Genomic DNA, 26,140 nt, shown 5'->3' on the forward strand with positions numbered 1-26,140 from the left:
CGTGCCCGCACCCGCGCCCTCAACGTTGATCAGGGGTAAACGCTTAATTATTTGTATTTGTTGTGGATTTATTTTATGGCCCTATTTGTGAGCCTTAACTTGTTTTAAATTGCCCACCTACCTACCCTGGGGATTAGTGGGATTGCGGTGGCACTCTGGCTACCTGTAACCGACTCTCCTGACACCTGTGTGCCACACATAAAGTCATATGCAATGATGCCTGACGCATCATTGCGCTTCCAGGCTTCGTTGTGTAAGAATGCTGCTGCTGCTGTCTCTGGTTAATTCGGGCCTCCTGCTTTTGTCGCTGGTGGCCGCCAACAACGATGATGGCTGCAACGAGGTCGTTTGCGGCTCGGTGGTGTCCAAGTGCCTGCTCACGCAGAGCTGTCAGTGCAAGCTGAACGACTGTCATTGCTGCAAGGATTGTCTGAACTGCCTGGGGGAGCTGTACACCGAATGCTGCGGCTGCCTGGACATGTGCCCCAAGCACACGGATGTCTTGCCCTCGCTGACGCCGCGCTCGGAGATCGGCGATGTGGATGGTGTGCCCGAGCTGTTTGACACCCTCACCGCCGAGGATGATGACCAGTGGTCCACCATGCGATTCCCCATGCGTGCCGGCATCAAGCATCGCCTGGAGGGCACCGACAATGTGCTGGGTGACCGACCCAAGCCCGGGGCCACCATCAACTGCACTGTGATCTATGTGAACTCCTGCATTCGGTCGAACAAGTGCAAGCAGCAGTGCGAGAGCATGGGCGCCAATAGCTATCGTTGGTTCCACGACGGCTGCTGCGAGTGCGTGGGCGCCAATTGCCTTAATTATGGCATCAATGAGAGCCGCTGCACGGCCTGCCCCGAGGACCAGGATCTGCTCACCTCCGATGCCATTCATGCCGAGACCGAACAGGATCTGGAGCGTATTTTCGGCGTCGAGGACGATGCATTTGCCGATGACATGTGGGACGACTATGCCGATGATGAGGGCCAGATCAATTGATATTTAATGTACTTGCACCCTAAAATACTCTTTGTAAATAAATGATCTAAGCATTATTCAAAAATATATAAATGGAAAGCCATGTACTTGACTTTAGCTATAAATATTTCAAATTTATAATTTATCATTTTTATGCGCCTCAGTCTCTGAAGGCCTTTTTAAACGGGACAGCAGCAGCATGCTCATATTTTGTGATTATCACGTGACTACACACTTGCAACGGGGCTGCTGTTGGCCCTTTTCTACAGAGCTTAATGAAGAAAAAACGAGGGATGGGTATCGTAGCAGCTGCAGAAATGTGGCTATCGATAGTTGCAAAAAACCAAGCCAACTAATTAAATCACTGATTTTATACCAGATTCAAACAAATTCAAATATATATTTAAAAGCGTAGTAGCTTGTGCATATTATTGTATTTCTATTTGAAAAAGTATAGGTTTACAATAGTGCGCAGAATATATCGATATGCCGTCGAATCGTTTATATCGATGCACGCGAAAAGCAGCGCTGGCACGGCACAAATTCGGGTCCATCCCGCCATATATCCCCATTTTGTCTGATCACAACACCAAAATGTGCAATAATCATTAAAATTGCAAACAAAATCTGCAACCAATTGTGTGCAAATAATTGTGTGTGCCTATAGTCTGTTGGAGAGTATATTAAAACGCATGAATATTGCATAAGGCTATGCATATTTACACATTTCAAGATCCGTGTGGGCGGGCAGAAATTTTAGCTGCAAAAATTTGAACGAAATTATAAAAAGGATTTACTGAATGTATGTACATATGTTCGGTAGAATAAAACAATTATCAGAAGTGGGTAAGACGTGAGCACTCCATAATTGAATGATAATTAACTAACATTGTTATAAACAGAATGTGAATAAATGTGGACATGCTGTTAGCGGCTCACTTTGAGGCTTTTGGGATGTGCGACTACTGTTCGCCTTATCTTTGGCGCCGCCGTACGCTGCTAAAACACAATGTAAGTCGCCTGTGTATTATTGTGTGAAGGTGTGTGTGTGTGTGTGTGTGGGGCCCTAGCCGGCTGCTAATTACTAACGGTAACTTGTAGTGCGCACATGCTGGGCGCTATCAAGCACGTCATCAACCACTATCAGCGTCAGCGTCATCGGCATCGGCATCGGCCATCAGTGTTTTTGTGTGTGTGCTGTGGCGTTTATCTACCTTTGCTGGACCAGAGCACACAGCAGGGAATCCACACGGCCCACGCGCCATCGGCCAGAGTCCCTGCCAATGGCATTTTATCAGTTCTGCCCGAACGGTGCCAGCTGGTGCATCTTACTCACGGTTCCAGGAGTCTCGCAACTCGGCAACAGATGCAGATCTCGAATCTCGTATCTCGTATCTCTAGTGATTTGAATTGATTGCGCTTTAAACATCAAATATGATATATGTATGATTACAAGCCCCAAAGTGTGTGTAGTTCTACATAGTATATAGTTATTAAGATTCCTTTGTGTTCTGTGCTTCCTGGCTGCCACATCCATTGAGCACTGACCCCTGACCACTAACCAGGTCTATTCCGTTTCCATCGTTGACAGGATGCTGGGCGGTGTGGGAGCTCGTCGCAGAAGGGGCTCATCACCGATGGCACGTTTGACCAACAGCCACATCAATAGCCTAGATGACAGCATAGCCATCATCGGAGATGGCGTCATCCGGAGGAGTGCACACTATGGCTCACAGGCCTCCAATAAACGGCGACGAGCCGTTCCAGGACCTGGCAATGATCAGGAGAGCTTTGCCCTTGTCCAGACACGACCCAATCTAGGCGATATCATGTGAGTAAACCCCAATTTCCCATGTACTACATGGGCTTTAGTTATTTTAGTACAAATGTGTGTGTTTGATGGGAGCATTGGATAGCCCTATAATGCTCATATGCTTCTCTGGATTGCCTTAAAAAGTTTAAAACGATTCTCATTTCCAGAACGAAATATCCTGTTTGTAGATTAGTATCGGAATAGGGAATTAGACACTGGTAATAACGTCTAAAAATCCAACTTATGTATAGGAAATGGTCATTGAGGTTTCCAATTGAAAAACTTGATGGAAGACGTAATCTGGTTCTGTTGAGAATTAAAGTAGAATATAACAATGTTATATGTTGACTATAGGTTGGAGGAGGTTCCTAGCCAATACTTTCATGGTTCTTATTTTTCAAGCCCTGTTGGGTAGGCTAGTATTATGACATTTCCCACGTTTATGGAAAATAAAGGGAGAGCGTAAGAGAGTGCATCGAAGCTGCTTTTTTCTGCTGCTTGTTCCAGCTTTTCCGAGCTGGTTTTTTATAAATAAATGTATAACCCCCCACTTTAATGTCGAGCACTTTTATCGTAAGTTCTAATCGCAGGTATGCATTTTTCAAATTCCCGTTAATTGTGTGCGCGAACACCAGGGTTGTCTCCGAGCATATCCTTGAGTGCTTCTGCGCAGATAGCCAGACACTCGATGACCGATTATTTCTTTCCCTAATTACTACAAACAGGGATTCAATATAAATATTAAATGTGGCAAACATATGGCTATACAAATTGGATATCTATTATCTAAATGTTTGCCTGCCAAAACAAACAAACTATAATTTCGATTGTAATTTCTATGTCTTCCCGAAGAGTGTGCGTGTGTGTGTGTGGGTGGGCGGAAGAGAGAGAGAGTGTGGGCAAAGCTTCAAAAGCTTCGCCCCCGGCTCTTGACAGCGAAAAACAACGGCTTCCTTGCGGCCAGAGCACGTTTCTGCGCTCTGTGTCTGTGTCTCTGCTGCGGTGTGTGTGTATGGTCGTCTCTGTTACTCCCACAAGCAACCCAGCCTAAGCTACCGAATATCTTATGAGCGAGTGGTGTACTCTCATGCGCCAATGCAGCTCTGGTGTCAGGCCCTTTAAGAAGAGCTTGAGCTTTTGTTTTTCGATCCAGAGCGCAGGGCTGATACTGGGACTGGCGCTGGCCTGGCTCTTCTGCGGCTGATTCCGATGGTTACCGCTACTGCTGGCCATGTGCCCTGGTGTACGTGTGTGTGCCCCCGCTCCGTTCCCGTTACCCGTTTCGGGTCTCTGTGTCGCCTTCTCCGTGTCCATGTCTCTCTTCGTGTGTCAGTGTTGTAGTTGTAGTCTGTAATACAAAGTCGCCGAGTTGAAGTCTTGCGTTTGTTGAGTTTTTCGTCCAACTGGTGAGACAATGTCGGTTGTAGCTCTCGCACAAAGCGGTTTTTGTTTTTTATTTTTCAACCTGCGACTTTTCCCATAATCTGGATCAAGAAAAATCCAATCCCTACACCCCACCCCCAGTGTTCTCTATTGTGTGTGTAACGAATTAATTGCAGTTTTTGAAACCCAGGCCCCGCAGGCTCTGACTGGAAAAAAAAAATATTTTGTAGAAAAAAAACACCACATCTCAAGAGTTGTGTGGCTATGTGTGTGTGTGTGTTTTTGTGTGTGTGTGTGCGAGTGTTTGTGTGTTGGTGCGCTGGCATCCGAAATTCGGGTCGAGTGGTGAAAATAAAGCTAAAACGAAAAGAAAAAAAAAACAGTTTCAAATCAAAAGAATAACTAATAAAGAGTATTGTGCATTCGGTTTCGTTTCGGTATCGGCGCATGATGGGAGTTTATCCCCGGGACTGGGCTGGGAATTATAGTGACTGGGGCCTCTTGTCCAGACGGCATTTGCACCTGCATCTGCACTGTGTGTTTGTGTGTTTGTGTGTGTGTGTGGGGACACTGTCCAGCAGTGTCCAGAGAGAGAGAGAGAGCGAGTGCCACATCTACAGGGCTTTGTACGCCGTCTTCCACATGTTTTTGTCGCGCTTCGTCGTCGCTAGTAGTTCCCGTTCCCCATCCGTGACAGTTGTAATTGTTGAACCGTTTCTTTACAGCTAACAAGCCCCAAAGAACAACGCACCACATATACAATATACACGCACACACAGACACAATTGCTTTGCATGTGTGCGCGTGTGTTGGGATTGGGTCAGCGGGTCGGGTCGGTCGGTGGCGGTGGTGGTGGAGGCAGTAGCAGCACAACGGGTGGAATGTTGCGTTGGTGGGCTTACGGGGCGGTGTGGTAGTGCTGGTGTGTGTGTGTGGTAGTGTATTTCTTTTTCGGTTTCGGTTACAGGGCGACAGCGGTCTAACGGTGGCATCGGTGCTGTGTGTGACGTATACACGCGTGTATACCGTTTGGAAGGTGAATGAATGGCTCTCGGGCTACCTCGGCAGGCAGGCATTCACACACAAAATCACATACACCACAGCATGCAATGCGATGTGTACCGTGTCCCCCCATCCCACCCCACTCATGCTTCAGCCTTTCCTTCGCTTCGCTTCGTTTTTTTTTTCTTCACCCCATTTAAAAATATAAATTTTGTACGCACGCAAATACGTGAATAAGGGGCAGAAAAATGGGGTGGTCGCCGACGAGGACGACGAATGGGCATATGCCCTTCTCCACGGAAGTGAACAAAAATTTTATAGCGCGTGTGCTTATGGACAATTTTTTTTTGTGTTCTATTTTTTTACTATGTGTACATGTGTGTGTGGGTGTGTGACAGATGAACAAACATTTGCTGAATGTCCCCCGCGTGTGCCGTGACACCTTCAGTGTGTGTTAATATGATATTAGACCATGTGGTGGCTTTGTGTAATACGGCGACTAGTTTTGTTTTACCCAAATAAAATTCAATTTCCAAAATTCCCATAGACTGTGACGGTGTCTTAAGTGCGTGTGTGTGTGTGTGTGTTGTGTTGTGTTGTGTTGTGTAGTGGTTCAATTAAAACCGGACAGGAAAGAAAGCAGAAAGTAGAACAGGCCCCAGAAAGTAGGCAAACTTTTATAACAATTTTGTTAATGCGTCAAAATGGAATGTTGGAGGGGGGGTGGGTCGGTGGTAGGCTGAGCGCAGAGGGGGTGCGCGCATGAATGCAAAACAGAGACAGAGATACGACGGCAGAGAGCGAGAGAATGGGAGAACAAGTGTGTCATTGTTGCTGTTTATTTTTGGCAATTAGAAGTTCGTTGGTCCGTCTGTCGCCCTCTAGTGGCCGCAAACCGCAACTATATTTACATGTGTGTGTGTATGTGACCGTGTGTGTGTGTGTATAATCCCGTTCCAGAGAAACATTCACAAAAAAGAAATAGAAAGGAAAAGAAAAACAACCAAAAACAAAAAAGTCCGACAACATTGCCCGCAATGACGTCATTACACATAAAGAAAGAAGCAAATATAGCCGACCACCCACTCCACTCCACTCCACACCCACACCCACCCACGCCATAATACTCTTGCCTTTCATTAAAGGCGATATAATGCGAGGCTGAGAAGGGTTTTGGGCTTACACTTGAATTAATTTACAGTACCTACAGGGGAAAATGTCAAGTGTAAACATAATTTGGTTGGTACGAACGTCGTCGTCGTCGTCATCGATATATGTAACCCAGACCCAGGCACAGGGACTGCTTCGATATAAACCAGGGAATGCTTCGATATAAACCCACAAAGAGTGGGTTGGTGCGAGTGAGTGAGTGTTGGCTTACAGCCGGTTCAAGAGTGCATTTGTGTGCGTGGGATGGAGAAAGAGAGAGACAGAGAGAGAGAGAGAAAGAAAGTGTGTGTGCAAAAATAGCATCGTTATCAGAAGAACGAGAACCCACACAGAATAGAGGAGGACTAGAGGAAAGGAAGCTTAATTAGTGCAGTGGGGCAACAAGAACTGTAAACAATTCCCATGAACGATCTCCCCCCTAGAATTTCTATGGAACATAAACATTTCTCGAGAATACCAGTGGAAGGGAAAAAGTAAACAGCAATTCGAATGGGATGGATGGCTCGTGCTGCTGCTTCCCCTGATGATTAAAGGCGGAGAGCAGAGCGAGAAGAGGCAGGCACACGGACAAGAGGACTCGTCTTTCATCCTTTCCAGTGTGATGATTCTCTCATCGTTTCAATATTCACCACGAAACGGCGGTACAACACCTCTCCGCTCTCCGCCCTCCGCTCCGCTCCCAGAGTGTGTATGTTTTTTGAGCTTTTTTTTTTTTGTTGGGTGGGTTGGTGGGTTCTATGCTATGCTTTTCTCGGCTGCTATTGCTCTTCCCATTTCGGTGTGTGGTGTTTCTCTTTTGGTTTTATGCTCTTCTCTTGGCACACGGCGGGTTTCATCCCCTAAATTTTTCATTCATGGCGTGTTCCAGTAATGGAATGTTATACCAATAAACGAAATGAAACCGAAACAACATATGTACATACATATACATATTTACCATCCATCCAACCATCCAACAAACAAACCGACAAACCATCAAACCAGCAGCCATCTATCCGTACATATACTTATGTACATTTAGCACACTTTTTGTGTGGGGTAAAAAAAGCAATGAAATTGAAAATGAAAACGAAAACGAAAAGCCAATGCATTTTGTATGCATCCTTCCTTCCTCTTTATTTTTCGAGTGCAGCACTCGAGCAGTATCATAAAAACAGCCGTGTCCACACGTACGGCTACACGACACGGGTACGGGGTACGGGGTACGGGGTACTGGTACTGGTACACGTGTACACACATGCGAGTGAGTGAGTGAGTGAGTGAGAGCCAGCCACTGATTGTGTGTGTCTCTGTGTGTGTGTTGTCTCTATAGGTCATGAACTGAATTGACCCGGTGTGAGCATCATAATTATCGTGTGGCAAAAACAAGAATCTGCTCCTCCGGGCTACGGCTCCTGCTGCTGCTGCTGCTGCTGCTGCTGCTGCTCCTGCACTCATTAGCCCACACAATCCTGCCGCACACACCTGCCACCCACCCACTCAAGTGCAACCGGAGTCCGGGAATCAGCATGGCACGGCATTCCGTCTAATTTTACCACGGGTCATACGGGTCGGATATACGTGTACGTGTGTGTTTTTGCGTGTGTGTGTGTGTGTGTACGAATGGATATCCTGAAATACGCAGTGCATAAATAATGTGGGGGTGGGGCGAGTGGGGCAACTGAACCGAATGCCAATCTGCATAAGTGATGGGGGCCAAGTGGTTGTGTGTGGGGGCGTGCAATGACTAGTGAACTAGTCAGGCGATCCCAAGGCAAATTAATTCATCAATTTTAAATGCAATCTAATTGCACATCGCGACTTCCAGTGCAAAAATATATAATACAATAATACAAGCCAACTGCAAAACAGAACGGACCACAAAAAGGCAGTTAAAAAATACACCAATAAATAAATCCGAAAAAAAATCGAAAAACATAAGCATAAACTAAACATAAACATCAACAAAACATCACATCGTCAGCTATAAAATAAAATAACACCAAAAAAAGAGAACAACAAAAAAAAACAATAAAAAAGATAAACCAAAAGAAGAAGCGCCACCAGGAGGAGCTGGAAAGTAGGAGGAGGAGTGCCAGAGTGCGCGAGAGTTGGTGGGGCTGAGATTCTCTGAGCCCGGGCGAGAGTGTTGCGCCGCGTGGTGGATCTGGATCCAGAGTGCCCAGCATTACCCAGTGTATATAGTTTCACACACGGAAGTCGCAAGTCACCCAAGTCACCCAAGTCACCCAAGTCGCCCCAGTTCGCCTGTACCCTGTACTCACTCCTTTCTCCACGATAAATAACCCTTCCAAAACGACAACAACGTTGCCACCTCTGCCAAAAATAATAATCGTTGGGGCACAGCCACAGCCACAGCCAGCTGCTCCGTGCTCCATGCTCCCAAATGCTCCCGAGCTTCTCGCGTAATTGGCCTCTCGAGTTAAATGTCCAGTTGCTGCCGCTATCGTGCCATGCGAACGGCGTGTCACTCCCGACAAATGCGTATTGTGGTTCACCTTGTGTAAAATAATTATGGCCGAGCGGTCGTTACAAAAGTATCAGAAATTGGATATAGTGACGGTATGTGTATGTCCTTCTTTCTAAGTATAAGTATGTATTCTTTTGGTTTTTTTTTGGTTTATTGTTTTAATTGTGCAACAATAAATATGAGTGATTAACATCGTACGTCGATTTTCAACCAGTATGGTTTTAATTGACATCAACTTGTCTGCATAAATCAAATTGAAATTAATTATTTTTACCATCTAATTAGTGTAGTTTCTGGGCATCTTAATTATGTCTATTATTTTATTTGGCAATCATCATCGACATATTTTTGAAAATATTCCATGTGTACAGGTTGGAAGCGGCTCAGGAAGCAGTGCTAGCAGGGCATCAACAGGACTCCTTAGGCGGGGGGCACTTGGGTCGAAAGGGAGCCCATCGCTTAGCTGATAGAATGGGTGGCCCGAAAAAAGAAGAAAACCCACCAGGTGGTGGTCCGACGTCATTGTTTATCCTAACCGAGGATAACCCAATTAGAAAGTACACACGATTCATCATTGAATGGCCGCCCTTTGAATACGCTGTGTTATTGACAATCATAGCCAACTGTGTTGTGTTGGCGCTAGAGGAGCACTTGCCGGGTGGCGACAAGACAGTATTGGCTCAAAAATTGGTAAGACTAAGGACCCACCATTTTTATCCCCCCACCACCATCCTTCTGTCACTCGCAAATAATCATCTGTTTGTTGTCTCTCTCTCTCTCTCTCTCTCTCTCTAATAAATTAGGAAAAAACGGAGGCCTATTTTTTATGCATTTTCTGTGTAGAAGCATCGCTCAAGATCCTCGCCCTAGGGCTTGTTCTGCATAAACACTCCTATCTCAGGAATATTTGGAACATCATGGATTTTTTCGTTGTAGTGACGGGGTAAATAATTAACCAGAACGGGTTTAACCTTTATCAAAAGCACCCCAAAAACACATAATCCAACGTTTTTTTTTGTTTTAATGGAAAATAAGTATTTTTAAATACACGCAAAACAAATTTTAATTTATTTTTTATAGTATACTTTAGTTTTTAAGCAAACTAAACCAGAAAACAAATCATGGCCATAAGCAGGAAAAATATTTGAATTTTTGGAGGAATCATTATGGCCATGAAAAGATCTATTTGTAACTGCTTTTGTTTTATATAGATTTAAGAAACTGTTAAAAATGACATATCGAATGAGGGAAAATCTCTGCATAAATAAGTTACATATATTTATAAGCAAATCAGATTAATATTAATAATAACTTCCCGTCCGATGCGATCGTAAACAGAGCCATGACGATATTTGCTGAGGCCAATATAGATGTTGACCTGCGTATGTTGAGGTCTTTTCGTGTCTTACGACCGCTGAAGCTCGTATCCCGAATTCCAAGTAAGACTTCGAGCCAACCAAAATTTAGTTTAGTTGTTGTACCATTTATGAGAAGGACCTTAGGCCAGACAATGATAATTCATTTAAAATTCTACTAAATAGATACCACATATCTTGGCTAGCTAGCCCCACATCACAGATTATAATTGAAAATTCAAAATTGCATTATAGAATAAGCTATAGCTACGACGTGTGGTGGTGTGTCGTCTTAGTGAGTGTTCAAGTAGATATTATAATGGATTTCAAATTCGATAAGCTAGACGAAAGGAAATGGACATAGACTGCATCGATAGGATGCCTCCTATAACTCGGATTGGAACTAGATCGGATATAGCTATTTTCATTTCATATAATACATACAAATCGAACCACTTTTTGCTTTAATTTTTTTAATGGGTAATCTATTAATAATTTTAAAACATCATCTCAAAAAAGGGTTCGATATGTACTAAAAATTATAGATTATCTATGAAAATTGAACATTATGTATTTTATACCGGCTATATATCGTAACATAACATTAAATATTATTTCATAATCAATTAATAATTAGTTTAGAAGTGAATATTCCATAAAGTCAACGTTGGATTTGGATGCCGAAACATGGACAAATTTAATAGCTATAGCAATCACTGTAAAGGTTTAACTATTCTTAAACACGATGCAGCGGCGATTATAGATCGTTAATGCATCGTTCCAAACCCAAACGATCATACATATATTTTGTGTATATTATAGATTTAAGATTATAGTTGGCTTACATTTTATAGGTATACCATGGATCAATGTAGTAGTCATAGAATTAACAACAGTAGAAGATATTCAACACGATGCAGGTGGCGACAATAGATCGTTGCTGCATAGTGCATATAAACCCATTCCAAAGGAGGATATATCTTAGATTTAAGTTTATGTTTGGCTCATAGCATATACATTTTATTGCTAATTACCTTAATTATTTACCAGTAAAAATGCTACATATATCTAACCAAAAGACAGTTATAAAATAATAGAAATTGTAGAATTTCTTATGCCTAAAAAGATTTTATAAGATATCCATATATATGTATATATATACTTATTAATCCTTTTTGAAACGTAATTGATTTTATTTTGCATTTTCTCCCTAATGGAATCTTAATTCTTTTCAACTATATATCCTAGACATTTTCCTAATGGAACATTTTTCTATACATATGTATACTAAAAGTAGCTTGGATTTGCTCTCCAGTTGAATGTGTGCCCTCCCCCCAGTGGGGATGAGCGCAAGGTTAGAGCAGATACAAACTATTGAAAGTTTTCGCTTGGGTCTCCCATTGTGTGTGCGAAATATATGAACTAGCCGCCGCGCGTTAAACGTAAATGTATCGTTTAATGTATCTTCTTTGTTTTGGATTTGACATTATTATTATAAACCTTTTTAGTTTTTTTTTTTGCTATTTGATTTTGATTGCTTTCGATTTAAGGTTCGATTTAAGATGCACCCTTTTATGGAATCATTTTGATTTACATACATACATACGTACATACATATATGTTGATTTTAATTCATATTTGTAATTGTTTTTGGATATTCATTGAGTATCGCTAATCAACTAATTTCAACTATTCGTTTCGATCGCTTAACGTCTGCAAACAGATTCATGACACTGTACCCACAAATAGGGCCCGAGGTAGACCTAAGAACACTTAGAGCCATTCGTGTGCTACGGCCCTTAAAATTAGTGTCTGGAATTCCTAGTGAGTAGTTTCTCGTGTTTCAAATTATTAATCTCTTCTACTATTTTTTTTTGTTTTCAATTACTTTCGTTATTTTGATGAGAATATCATTGGGTACTCTCTGCTTAGAATGTAAATGTAGTGACTATTTGATGGTCATGCCATCAATTAGTTTTGTCTGTACTAGAGAGATTGTCGTAGGGGCTCCATCGAGCCCATTGTAAATATGAATGTGCATCTACCAACAGCTGTCTGCTGCATTGCAAATCTTTACTAATCCAACCCATTCCATTCCATACAATTTTCTACAATCGACACACAACCTGCCGTGGAAACTGAAACTGGATGTGGATCTACACATAAATCGTCTAAATAGGTTTACAAGTAGTTTTAAAATCTATAATCAAGGCGATGGCACCTTTACTGCAAATCGGTCTCTTGGTGTTGTTTGCAATCGTAATATTTGCAATCATTGGACTCGAGTTTTATTCGGGCGCACTGCATAAGACTTGTTATAGCTTAGAAGATCCAAGTAAACCAATATCTAAAATTCAATTGAACATATGGAACCGATTGAAACTAACACTTTCTCTTCTCTCTCTCTGTGTGATGTGCACAGATAAACTAGTGAAGGAGGGCGAATCAGAGACACCCTGCAACACGGACAACAGCACAGAGAAGGCAGGCGGCTCCTTTGTATGCAACAACACCACAAGCATGTGTCTGGAGAAATGGGATGGACCAAATTCAGGCATTACGAGTTTCGATAATATTGGATTCGCCATGTTGACCGTATTCCAATGTATCACAATGGAGGGCTGGACGTCAATACTCTATTGGGTATACCCTATTACATATATCCGTATAACCGTTTAATACTTATTTATAATTTTGTTTATCCATAGACCAACGACGCATTAGGTTCAACATTTAATTGGATATATTTCGTGCCTCTTATAGTTATAGGCTCATTTTTTATGCTCAACTTAGTTCTTGGTGTCTTGAGTGGGTAAGTTGGTTCTCTCTCTATCGCTGATCGTATGCTCTAACAATCTATCCGATCTTTTATACACCGCAACACAATTTACTGTTTCTACTGCTATATTATATTGAATATTATTTTTGAACTGATTTGGATTCTGTTTTCTGGGTGGGAGAGTTTGAATATGCCACAAAAAATGTATTTGGGGGAAATTCCAAAATTCGATACTTCCAGATTATAAATATGTTTCGTGTGTGATATATAGATGCTTCGGAATCAGATACCACCTATTCGATGTAAAGTATTGCAAAATTTTACAACTAATTCGAAATGTTTTTTTTTTTGTGTGGGTTGCGTTGTTGTCATGTTCAGACTGCTCCCTTTTATACATATGTACATATGTGTATGTATTTATTATTTTTTTTTTTTTATAATTTCAAATATTCCAATTTCTATTTAAATTTGTATTTTGTTTTTTTTTTTGGGACTTTATGATCAATGTAATTAAATGAAACGTATTCCTCGAATATTCAGAGAGTTTTCAAACGAACGTAACCGCGTCGAGCGTCGCATGGAGTTTCAGAAATGCCGTTTTCGTGCCATGTTTCAGACAGCAATGGTCTCGTACCTTGACTGGATCACACAAGCAGGTTTATACCAATAGTTCTAAGCGCCACCAGTCCCCCCAGTTCCAGTTCCAGTACACCCACCCTCGAATGCAACCAAAAAGTAAACCAGCCATTGAATATTTAGAGCTATGAAGCAAATCGAAACAGAGCTATACTATATAGTATATATAAAATATACCCAATATTCGATAGCCCAAGGAAAACCCCCTTTAGTACTATGAATATCTCAGCAGACATCCATCTATAAAACAAAACTCAATTAAAAAAAAAAAAAAACGAACCAAAAGTACTTCCAAACAACATACTATATTCGTTATAAGGAAATTGTTTGAATTTTACTGCTAGTTATGTACGTACTACTACTCCCATACTAACTATACTAACTACTTAGAACGCAAGAAATTCCAAATAATAATCCAATAATAAACCACGGCCACAAAGAGTTGCTACAATTAATACTTACTTACTATTACTACTACTACTCCAAAATCAATTGATTAATCAAACAAAATACTATGCGAAATGCTGTTCGTTCACCCTCCCCCACCCCCACCTAAAAAACAATCCACGCCTCCACCTTAATCGTTCCGTTTCTGCCCCCTACCCCGGAACAGTACGTATTCTATGCATTTTGCTATACTTACACCAAACTTTAGTTGAATTTAAACAAACTAACATAGAGACAACGTTTAACCCTACCCCGAAACCAAACTAAATAGCTAGTACAACTATCTAGCCATACATATTATAGTAAAAGTTCTATTACTTGCGAATACAAAAGAGATGCCAGTTCCCGATCCCCCTGCCAGTGGAGTATGGTGTGAAATGTTAGTGTTTAAAAGGAATCAGCTATATACTATATATTTACACCACTGACCATACGCAAGTGCACCCAAATAAACAAAAAAAAAAAAAACTACTCATCAAAACCCACATCCCATAGCCACACTTCTGATGATGCCATCAGCCCATTATGGATGGGTACGAGGACGAGTACTTCTCGCTGGCTTTTGCCCTATAAATCATTCTGCATACTGCCCATACAAACATATACATACATACATATGTATGTGTATACTACGTATGTAATAACCATTAAACATTGTTCCCTTGACTTCTGACCTTATTCCAAGGGTCTCTCGTCCCGCTGGGGAGTCATCATTCCGAGAACCGATGCCAACAAATATATACATATATCAAACTCTGTGTTATTATTATCGTTTTAGTTGCCACTAAATAATTTCCACTATCTCTATTTCTGTCTCTGTCTGAATTTTTTGGTTTTATTTGGATTTTCCATTTGGAACGAACTATAATTTGAATTCTTCTTTAATTTGATTTATGGAATACTATTCTCGTACAAAGATGTGAAGTGATTTTGCTGTTGTAATGCTAATGCTGCATACATACTACTTACATTTGTACTTACATCTGATCAAACAAATCGAAATCGAATCAAATCCTATTTTTTGGTTTATCACATTCTATTTTGATTATTTTTTGTAGTGAATTCGCAAAAGAACGAGAAAAAGTAGAAAATAGACAAGAGTTTCTTAAACTTAGAAGGCAGCAGCAACTAGAAAGAGAGTTAAACGGCTATGTTGAATGGATTTGTAAAGCTGGTATAGTATTTAACCCCTATTTCTTGTTTGTAAAATCTATCTACTATATACTCCCATAATACATCCCACACCACACCTCATGCTACATCCGAAACAACACAAATACTCGAAGAAATACTATCCAACAATAGACAATAATACACATTACAGACCAAAAACAAAATGCACAAAATACTTTGCCCGAAAACATATCTGAGAAATGTTTTATAATTTTTCATGAATATTTTAACAAGAATTTCTTTTACAAACTAAAAGAATTCATGCACAGCTCTCATTTGTCTAGATCTTGCTCAAAGAACAAAGAATATACGAGACCACAAATGGTTCTTTCATCATCCCTAAGAATTAATTAATATTGTTAAAGAAGTTTGTGCATGCCTTTTAAAGGGTCGTTTCAATAAGGATTTTAATTCCCTAAAAATCCCCAACAGAGTTTTGTAATTAATTCAATTTGAGATCATCATATCTCTCCACAGTTTGAGGTACCATTCATTGTAATCATCTCGTTTGGTCTATACCAACCATTTTATATAAATCTAAATATATATATATATTTACCAGTTGTACTCAGATAATTAATACATATATAGCCAGCACCTGTGGCACATTCTTAGCGTACCTACTCCTTATAGAACCAGAAACAGATAAAAGCTCCTATGCATTGCCAAGTGTAAAGTAAATATCCCAACACAAAGATGGAAATATCGTATAAATATAATTATAAATATATATAGACCAATCATGCTCCCCCACTATACAAAAGACATATCCCTCACATATACTATATATGTATGTATTGTAAATGTAAAAGTACGAGTATATACTACATATACAATCCTTTTGTGCTAATTTTGTTGATTAAACCGATTTGCCTTATGTGATTCCAAATACCAATTGATACATTCCAATGATATTATTTCAGAGGAGGTGATACTAGCCGAAGAGCGAACAACAGAGGAGGAGAAAATGCACATAATGGAGGGTGATTGCCATATATAATACCAACTCTACTCTTATTAATTTACAATGATACTAATGATGGATCTTTTTGGGTTGAATTTGTAGCACGAAGACGTAATGCAGCCAAGCGGAAAAAGCTGAAAAGTTTGGGCAAATCGAAATCAACAGACACTGAAGAGGAGGAAGCCGAGGAGGACTATGGCGATGATGGTAAGAAAGATATTTAAAAAATAAGTTTAAGACACACAATTTTTTGGATGTAAGATATGAACTAAAAACGTTCCGGAGAAACAGCTTAGGTGTCGTCTATCAAAGTTAGGGCATAACTAATATCATTTATGAAGAGTTTCCTTCATTCGTTGGGAAGAGGGCAAAGCATGGACCTTTGTACTATATTGAAAATTCTATACACCAAAAAAACCCACACACAAAATGCTACAATTTTTTTGAATTGCGTTGAGTTGCATTTGATTGCCTAGTTTTTCTTGTTCTTCGAATGTCTTTAATACAAACAAATACTTATAAATAATACAATTTTTGTCTTTGCTTAAAACAAACAAACAAACAAAAAAAAAAAAAACTTAAACCGAAATGCAATTAATTTCGATATTTCGTTTCTTCATTTGAACCTTACAATATTCTCAAACAACAAAACGAATTTGTAAATCTCTTACATTGAATATCGTTTCGAAATGTGTAAGTAAATTATAATTTATTTATTCACTGCACACAAACACACACACACACACACACGAGTCGGCGAAGAAAATATCCAAAAATTAATACTCTACACACAAAAAAAAAAAACAAATATATAATAAAAATCATTACAACTCGTATCTGAATCGTAAAACATCTCTGTATCTCGTACTCGTACTTGTATGTTAAAATCACAAAAGAGTGTTTTGTCTAAAGAAAAAGTAGACCATTCATTTAGTTGTACTGCCTGCAAACATTCAACCGGGTTAGATTTAGATTGCATCCCAATTAGGTCTTTGGATATATTGCACCAATTCTTAGGGAAATGTTACAGAAATCACCTAAAAGTATAATCTGATTTGTATGTAAAATAATGTTACATATAGTGCTGCATATTGTTAAGCGCCATCCAGTGGGATATATTGGTATATTATAAGAAGTGGTTAAAGAATTTTACCGATTAGAATCCCTGCTATATCTTACTAGACTTAAGGGGTAAAGGGCTTGTTCTGGTTTACAAATCAATCAACCATAAGACAAGTTGGAATAAGTTGGAATTAAAAAATATGTCTAACCAGATCATCTATTCAAATGCTAACTGGATCGTCTTCGAAATATATTTCTGATGAAATTTGTTATGGGATGTATTCCAATACGAACGTCGTTTAAAGAGTTGTGCAGATTAGAACTCCACTCTTTTTTAATTTGAACTCAATCAAGTAATCTTTGAATGGGAAATCCAATTAAATTTTAACCCGAGTAAATCATATCAATTAGATCTGTCTGTCTGAATGGAATACAAAATCGGACATCAATTCCTACGAAAACGAACAGCTTAGACAGGGCAGAAAAAAATAAGTTTACATTCATATATTGATAGCATTTACCCCCAAAAGAATATAAATAATCAATGACAATTTATATTATAAAAAAAGATAACATACATACATTTTAAGTAGAAAATTATATTCAAACAGAGATCTGATGAGCATGAATACATACATATGTACATATGTATGTAAATCCGCGGCACACAAAAGTAATCTCTGTCTAGTGCTAGTCCTATGGATGCATCACACTTGTGTAACGTAACATCTCGAACATCATATCAATTAGATCTGTCTGTCTATATGTATGCAGTGCCAATAATTATAGAGTAACCAAGGCAACAACCACTGTGTCTTTAAGTGTACATCTCTCTATCACATTGTATTTGAGTAAATCAATATAAGAGATAACCAGTGGGTTTTAGAGCCATAAGAACTGAGAGATTAATAAACTTTTAGTTCTGAAACGCACTGTAGTATCTGATTATGCGCTGTAGGTGGATATTATACATCTGTTACCACACACCGCCGCGATCTAACGAATCTTACTAACAATGTGTGTTCGTTTTCCATCCCGTAGGTTATCTGAAAACTCGCTCGAAACCTCAAGGCAGTTGTACGGGATTCTGGAGAGCGGAGAAGAGATTTCGCTTCTGGATCCGTCACACGGTGAAGACGCAGTGGTTCTACTGGTTCGTGATCGTACTCGTCTTTCTGAACACAGTCTGCGTGGCCGTCGAGCACTATGGCCAGCCCTCGTTCCTCACAGAATTTCTGTGTAAGTATAGATCAGATACAGATCCCTGTAGATCGATTAATTTGTTTTTTTTGTTGTTGTTGTTGTTTGATTGTGATTTTCAGATTATGCGGAATTCATATTCCTCGGTCTCTTCATGTCGGAGATGTTCATCAAGATGTACGCGCTGGGGCCCCGCATTTACTTTGAGTCGTCGTTCAACCGTTTTGATTGTGTTGTCATTAGTGGTTCGATATTCGAGGTGATCTGGTCCGAGGTCAAGGGCGGCTCGTTCGGTCTGTCCGTGCTGCGTGCGTTGCGACTACTGCGCATCTTCAAAGTAACCAAATACTGGTCATCGCTGCGCAATTTAGTCATCTCACTGCTGAACTCAATGAGATCAATTATCTCGCTGCTGTTCCTGCTCTTCTTGTTCATACTGATATTCGCACTGCTTGGCATGCAGCTATTTGGCGGCCAGTTCAATCTGCCCGGAGGCACGCCCGAGACCAATTTTAATACATTCCCGATTGCCCTGTTGACCGTATTCCAAATTCTCACTGGCGAGGATTGGAACGAAGTCATGTACCAGGGCATCATATCGCAAGGTGGTGCACAGAAAGGAATGATTTACTCTATGTAAGTTTTCTCGGTTTTATCTTGTACACTCTCTCACTGTCTCTCTATCTCTCTTGATCATATGCATTGTGTACGCTATTTGCATTCAATATTTTGGAATATTGTATCGAGCTAACTAAATATCAGATAAACCCCCAACTCCCATATCCCGTCTGGGATCTCCTAGCTAATTCAAGAACATATTTCCCCCGACTCATTTTAAATGTATATCGATCGTACTTGTACGCTAGCTTAGTATTTCGTATTCGTATTTCGTATTTGTGTGTCCTGTAACTCCCCAAAATCTAAAGTGGAGTCCTAGTCATTGAACGTCGAACCATTAATCTGTGCAATCGAGCACGAAACAAAAAAACAAACCAAGAGAGACTTTGGAGCTTGAAGAATTTAATTGAAATTCTGCAAGCCCAAGTCCCACAAGTTCCACGTTCCCATCAGCAAGAGCCAACCTGCGCCACCCCATATAGCAATGGTCACCAAATTCGTAAGTGTAGAAATCAATGCTAATTGAAAGTTTGAACGAATGCTAATGCCTAACCTTCTCTTCTCCATTGCCATATCTATTTGCAGCTTTTCCGCGACTTGTGTTGGCCTTGACTCTGTGTGACACTGTAGTAGTAAACGTAGTACTCCTAGTTCCATCCACTCCCACTACTACCCACTCCAAGATCTTGTTCGGAATACTCGATTGATTGCCTGCTCATACATACACATATACATACACCTCTCATAGAACCTAACATAAGAAACACTTGAGTATAATATTATGTTAATTGTCATTGTGTTCTTGATATTATCCCCCCCCACTCCAAACAGATACTTTATCGTTTTGGTACTCTTCGGTAATTACACGCTCTTAAATGTTTTCTTGGCTATCGCCGTTGATAATTTGGCGAATGCACAAGAGTTAACAGCAGCCGAAGAGGAACAAGTCGAAGAGGATAAAGAGAAACAACTGCAAGAACTTGAAAAGGAAATGGAGGCCCTCCAGGGCGATGGTGTCCACGTGGAGAACGGCGATGGCACTGTAGCCGTAACGAAAGGCAAAAGCAAAAAGAAGGAGGAGGAGAAAAAGGAGGAGGAGGAAGTGACGGAGGGACCGAAACCAATGTTGCCATACTCATCGATGTTTATACTCTCACCAACCAATCCGTAAATATTCTTCCATCCACTCAATCATGCTTCCAATCTATCACGTCATGAGGTTCTCTTTCCGTTGTTCTGTGAGGCCTATGTGCTGGGGGGTTTTCTCATACTACTCGTAGATGTAAGATAATCCAGATCTCTTCCAGGTACAACTCATTTCTCAAAAGAATGTACTGTCCGGTCGATACTGAGTCGGCCAACCTAAAACTGGGGGAAAGACAGATGCCTGATTAAACGCGAACAATTTAAGAGTACAAAACTCGTATCGTAGATTCCATTTCCAATTAGTCCCTGGTGTCGATCCAAGGCTGTTTTTTTTCAGGTATTATACCAGGCATTGCTTAGATATCGTTAATTGTTGCTCTATATATTATGCTACATATATATTTAATCGTTACATCAAATAGCCCTATCAATGACATTATTCTAATCTATCTATGATAATCCACGACAGCAAACTGAGTATAACAAAATCACTAACTATTTTTAATACTTTTTTTCTTTTTTACCTTTTACCTTTTTGGATTCGTTACAATTTTATGTTGCACACAACCAACAAAAAACCAAAAAAAAAATCAATCAATCAATCGATTGATTGTATGAATCTACATTCTATTTGTAAATATATTCAACAACAATATCTGATTACAATCACCAATCACCATCAACAAAATCACCAAAAAAAAAACCATTACAACAAACACCACCACGATAAACGGAAATCATCATCTATCAACTCAACATTCATCTCAACAACAAACACCTTCAACAACAACAACAACATCTACAACAACTTCAACAACAACGAACAACGACGAACACATTTCAAAATTTGATCACCACGAAAAAACAAATACTCAACTTTCAAAATATCCATTGGAAACGACTACAAAAATATGCAAAAACCATCAAACAAACAAAAATCAATACCAAATAAACGGGTGACGAAATAAATAAATCGCAATCGGAAAATGAAAAAAAAAAACCCTTAAAAATATATGATAAATTAAACAAAAATCAAAACCAAACTGCAAACTGCAAACCGAATTTGATGCCATCCCGAATGAAAAACAAACAAAAATATGATCATGCGCATAATTTTATGACGATTACATATTAAAAAACTACATCTAAATATGATTACCGATACCACCCATAAAACAAACAACCCACATTCGATGTCCAATATATTATATTCGATAAACGAACGACTCTTATATACAGCATACGACGCGGCGCCCATTGGGTTGTTAATTTGCCATATTTTGATTTCTTCATTATGGTCGTCATCTCAATGTCATCAATAGCATTAGCAGCCGAAGATCCCGTTCGTGAGAACTCGAGGCGAAACAAGATATTGAATTACTTTGATTATGCATTTACCGGCGTATTCACGATAGAAATGTTGCTGAAAATTGTAGACTTGGGTGTGATACTGCACCCTGGCAGCTATTTAAGAGAATTCTGGAATATTATGGATGCTGTGGTCGTTATATGCGCTGCTGTTAGTTTCGGTTTCGATATGAGCGGTAGCAGCGCTGGACAAAATTTATCGACTATTAAATCGCTACGTGTATTGCGTGTACTCCGGCCATTGAAGACCATTAAGCGTGTACCAAAATTGAAAGCCGTCTTCGATTGCGTCGTGAACTCATTGAAAAATGTTGTTAACATTCTAATCGTGTACATATTGTTTCAATTTATATTTTCTGTTATTGGAGTACAATTGTTCAATGGAAAATTTTTTTATTGTACGGACGAAAGTAAACATACTTCCGCAGAGTGCCAGTAAGTAAAATTTATACTCAAGTTTCAAATTTGTTCCGTTTTGGTTTGTTCGCTCTCTTTTTTTTTGACTTTTTCGTTTGCGTTTCAGTTTTGTTTTCCTTGTTCCGTAACTAATTTTATATTATATTTTACTTACTAATATATTACTTAGACCTGATTATTTGTTTTTTTTGGTTGTATATGTGTGTATCGTATCGTTTTTGGGATCATTTGTTTGTGCCTAGGACTCTCGAACATAATGTCATATAAGTTTTTTCGATCCTTTTATAGTAATTATCTCAATGTTTTAGGTTTGATCATATTTTAATATCCTCTATATAATGGCGATATAGCTGTCTAGCTCTCCAAATCTATTACACACAAAACACACGATCTCTACGACTGTAACTCTCTCTCCTCTTGATATCTATCTATCTATCTGTCTGTTACTCTGTTGCTTAACTCTCTGTCTATCTGTTGTATGTTTCTCTGTCGAAGATCCAAGTAACCAAGTAACCAGTACTCAGTAACCATACAAAATAGAACTCTAAATACTTAGATGTATAACTCGTACGTACATTGCGTAGCTGTTAGAGCTAGAAAGAACAACAACAAAAATCATTTCACCCACTCGTACGGAGAGGTCTACATACTCTACTATTAGGCGACAAAAACTAACATTGTTCTTACATACACAACTACAAAACAATATATACCTACAATACAATAGTATCATTAGGGGGACATGCCTCCGCCATCTAATAATCCTTGATACCCACACATTGATGTCTAGCTGTATAGTTTTGTTGTTTAGCTATATATCTCAATATATACATATATCCGATACCTAAATATATATGTCTGTACATACATACATACATACCTATGTCTGATCTGTGTTCCTATCTACTCGTACATGCGTACATACATATACATATATGTTTTGTTAGTTAAGAGCATCCAGAGAGAGTATAGTCTGCGGATCTGTAACCCTTGATCCGATGATGGGGGGGTTTCGTATACTGAACTCAGTAATACCACCAAAAAGTGAATAGAAGAGAAGGCGATCCCGATCCTTGTACATAAATCTATATCTGTATATAGAAAGGTTTGATTGGGGATCATATCAAGACATTAGTTTCCAACCGTCCCAGCCTGTCCCTGTTTCGTATGTGTGTTGTATGATCGTTTATGTTCAACTTTTTAAATGTCTTAAGATATATTTTGTTTATTTCTGTTCGTTACGTTTATAATCTTTCGTTATCGAGTAAACAAAAAAGGTGCACTGATTTAACAGAATGTAAGAGTAGCATTTTAAAGTTTCTTGCCCAGTTTTTCTTGCCTGACTTGTCTAACCAACACGTCATGCTCGTAAACGGGCCAAAAACCGAAAAAAAAAAAAAAACAAAAAGAAATAAAAAAAGTAAAGGAAAAATATGGAAAGAGAAGAATCCCATACATGAACCGGACATAAAAAAAAAAAATGGCAAAAAAGAAAACCATCTGAGAAAATGCGCCCGAATCAACATACAGGAACGCTTCCTGTGAAAATGCGAAACTACAGATGCCAGTTACCACCTGAAAAATACCTTTTACAGTTACGCTTAATTTCTCTATGTTTGTGTTATATATCTATATAGTTAATAATCCGTTGAGCCGTATATCAATATATCTATGTGTTGTATCTGTTGCCAATCACCAATCAAATCTCGGGAAAGACCAATATCAAATTATCTTATTACGAGTATTCAACTCAAATGCAAGAGCAAGAAAAGAAAAGAAAAGATAAAGAAATGAAGAAGAAGAACCACCGCGTTTAGCCTGTGTATATATTAATCATCAAGATATTACTACTACTACTAATACTATTATATGTGTGTGTATAATGTATGTTTCATTTATTTGCAAATTGGGTATTCTCCAAATACCAAAGAGTCCATATTACTACCAGAAGATTTCTTAATAAGCACGCGCATAGCAAAAACACGGGCCGTGTAAGGAATTTGTATAGGAATGACAATAGGAATACTGTATCCATTACACAATAACTCAGATGAGAGAGATTAGCCAACGGCCCGGTTACAGAATAGTTAGTTGTTCTCCAGTCAGTTTTCAAGCGTTAGGAGCGTCCCCCCGTCCAAAGCATTGTCTCATTTCTAAACCAGCATTTGTACATATCGAGATCGAAATATGTGTGAGTTTCCGTATGGAAAGATGCGATACTACCGTCTTTGATTTTGATTGCCAATAAACTTGTGTAAAGACTAGTGTATGAATAGATCTGATCTGCCGTAATTGTAGGAATCGCAAACACCATTCTCGTAGACACCATAGACACCAAAACCAACTAGATGACGAGCTCTTTCCCCATATTTATGTGTGTGCATTAGAGTTTCATTATGTATTATGTATTATTACCACAAATTATACCACAAATTGAATTGAAACTGTCGTCACTCCGCCAAACGACTCGCACAGCGTGCACTCGCGAGACGTGGGTCGAGTCGAGTGTAACGACCTTACACTCGCCGCCCCGTCGCAGTTGAGAAGTGAAAAACAAAAGCAGATACTTATGCCACCAATGAAAGAATGAGAGTATCGGTTTGTTTTAGCTGTTTGACTTCGTATGCAATAACTGGGGGACCCCAGCCAACCTATCCAATTGATCAATCAAAACAAATCCAAATCCAGTTTACTCAAAAAAAAAAAAAAAACAAAGAAACCAAAAACAAGTTACATATGTACACGTACATACTCGTACCTAAGCATACTCGTACATGCATTGAAAAACCATTCACGCCCAAAAATTAACAACAACAACAAAAACAGCTGAGGAGACACAACTCGCCACTCGCTACTCGCTACACCCTCGCTACACACGCTATTCGGTAGAGTATAGTAGAGTGGAAATATTCGCTTGAGCGCGCTGCTTTTTGTTACACATCACCGAACGAACAACGGGCCGAACCACGCACAAAGCCGATGACTTCGAGACAACTATGAAACAACGAGAGAAAAGGACTCGCTCGCTCGCTCACTCGCTCGTTCGTCTTTTTTTTTTTTGGGGCAGGGGTTTCAGTGATATAGTATACATATTTCGTTGATTTTCGAGCATTTCTTTATTTGTACGCCTTTCTCTTCAGACTGTAACGAGTGTTGATTTGACTAGAGTTAGTTTCGAATTCAAATTTTCATACTCGTACAATGTCAATATGCAGTAGGACAACCAGCAGCGAACCGCTTGATACTCATACTCCTCTCATCAATAACAATAACAACAACAACACCGCTCCACACACACGCTCAAATCGACATCATGCAGAACTTGCAATAAAAAATGTGCTTTGGTCGAATCTATATCGTCTCTATAGATCTGTATCTGTAAACTGTAAATTCTATCCATTAGATTTCGATTTCTGCATTTACTTCATACTTCTCCACCCATCGTCGAAAAAAAAAGCTAAAGTAAAGAAACCTAAAGGAAAAACTGAAAGAAATAGAAACCAAAACCAAAAATACTTATAAAATGAAGTCATTACGATTCGAATTCTTTAACCATTCAGTTGTAGAATATATATTTTTCGATACTTTAGTTTCCGATCCGTTGCGTTTTTCTGTTACCCCCCCTCGTAGTGTGTTTTGTTGTGCCTAAATATTGTATCATTTCTGTACGTTCTCTCTACTGAGTCTCAAATGAAAATTACTAATTAAAACCACAACCAATAATTGCCATTGCCATTGCCAAATGACTTAAATCACGACCAACCAAACAACTACCACAACAACGCCCAAAAAACACCATCAATTAAATACATGAAAACCCCCAAACCAAATACCATGTAAAAAACGCAATCTGAAGGGGCTCGTACTTCAAGTACGAGGAGGATGAACTGCTGCCCAGACAGGAGCTGAGGGTATGGAAGCCAAGGGCCTTCCACTACGACAACGTTGCGGCCGCTATGCTGACACTATTCGCTGTCCAGACCGGCGAGGGATGGCCACAGTAAGCCCCTTCCACCCCCCCCTTATTGTTGTTGTAAACCTGCTATCTATCACTCTATATGCTGTATATGTATATATGTATCTCTTGATCTGTCTTTACCTGTCACTATCTATCTATCTCTCAATTGAACACTTGCATATCGAATATTGAATAAT

General features: G+C 39.5%; 3 protein-coding genes across 3 annotated transcripts in view; all 3 read left to right on the forward strand.

Moving 5' to 3' along the window:
- Positions 1–34: 34 nt before the first annotated feature.
- Positions 35–1,074, forward strand: LOC111064961 (protein twisted gastrulation). Its single transcript, XM_022352875.2, has one exon. It carries the CDS (start codon positions 260–262, stop codon positions 1,001–1,003), a length of 744 nt encoding a protein of 247 aa, XP_022208567.1. The 5' UTR covers positions 35–259; the 3' UTR covers positions 1,004–1,074.
- A 414-nt stretch (positions 1,075–1,488) lies between these two features.
- On the forward strand, positions 1,489–2,817 carry LOC121404999 (voltage-dependent calcium channel type A subunit alpha-1-like). The gene is made up of 3 exons (XM_041595491.1): positions 1,489–1,824; positions 1,885–1,993; positions 2,574–2,817. Coding segments are annotated over exons 2-3 (246 nt in total). The 5' UTR covers positions 1,489–1,824; positions 1,885–1,991.
- Positions 2,818–8,157: 5,340 nt separating this feature from the next.
- Positions 8,158–26,140, forward strand: part of LOC111064956 (voltage-dependent calcium channel type A subunit alpha-1) — a 50,665-nt gene continuing 32,682 nt past the window's right edge. Inside the window, 15 exon segments of the mRNA XM_041595458.1 lie at positions 8,158–8,912; positions 9,192–9,510; positions 9,624–9,763; positions 11,899–11,999; positions 12,355–12,510; positions 12,598–12,818; positions 12,884–12,987; positions 13,495–13,610; positions 16,134–16,193; positions 16,277–16,381; positions 18,278–18,475; positions 18,559–19,072; positions 19,886–20,221; positions 21,440–22,003; positions 25,842–25,985. Coding sequence (XP_041451392.1) covers positions 9,292–9,510; positions 9,624–9,763; positions 11,899–11,999; positions 12,355–12,510; positions 12,598–12,818; positions 12,884–12,987; positions 13,495–13,610; positions 16,134–16,193; positions 16,277–16,381; positions 18,278–18,475; positions 18,559–19,072; positions 19,886–20,221; positions 21,440–22,003; positions 25,842–25,985 — 2,978 coding nt within the window. The 5' untranslated portion in view covers positions 8,158–8,912; positions 9,192–9,291.

The sequence above is a fragment of the Drosophila obscura genome, unplaced genomic scaffold (assembly GCF_018151105.1).
Source record: "Drosophila obscura isolate BZ-5 IFL unplaced genomic scaffold, ASM1815110v1 contig_73, whole genome shotgun sequence".
Lineage (NCBI taxonomy): Eukaryota > Metazoa > Arthropoda > Insecta > Diptera > Drosophilidae > Drosophila > Drosophila obscura.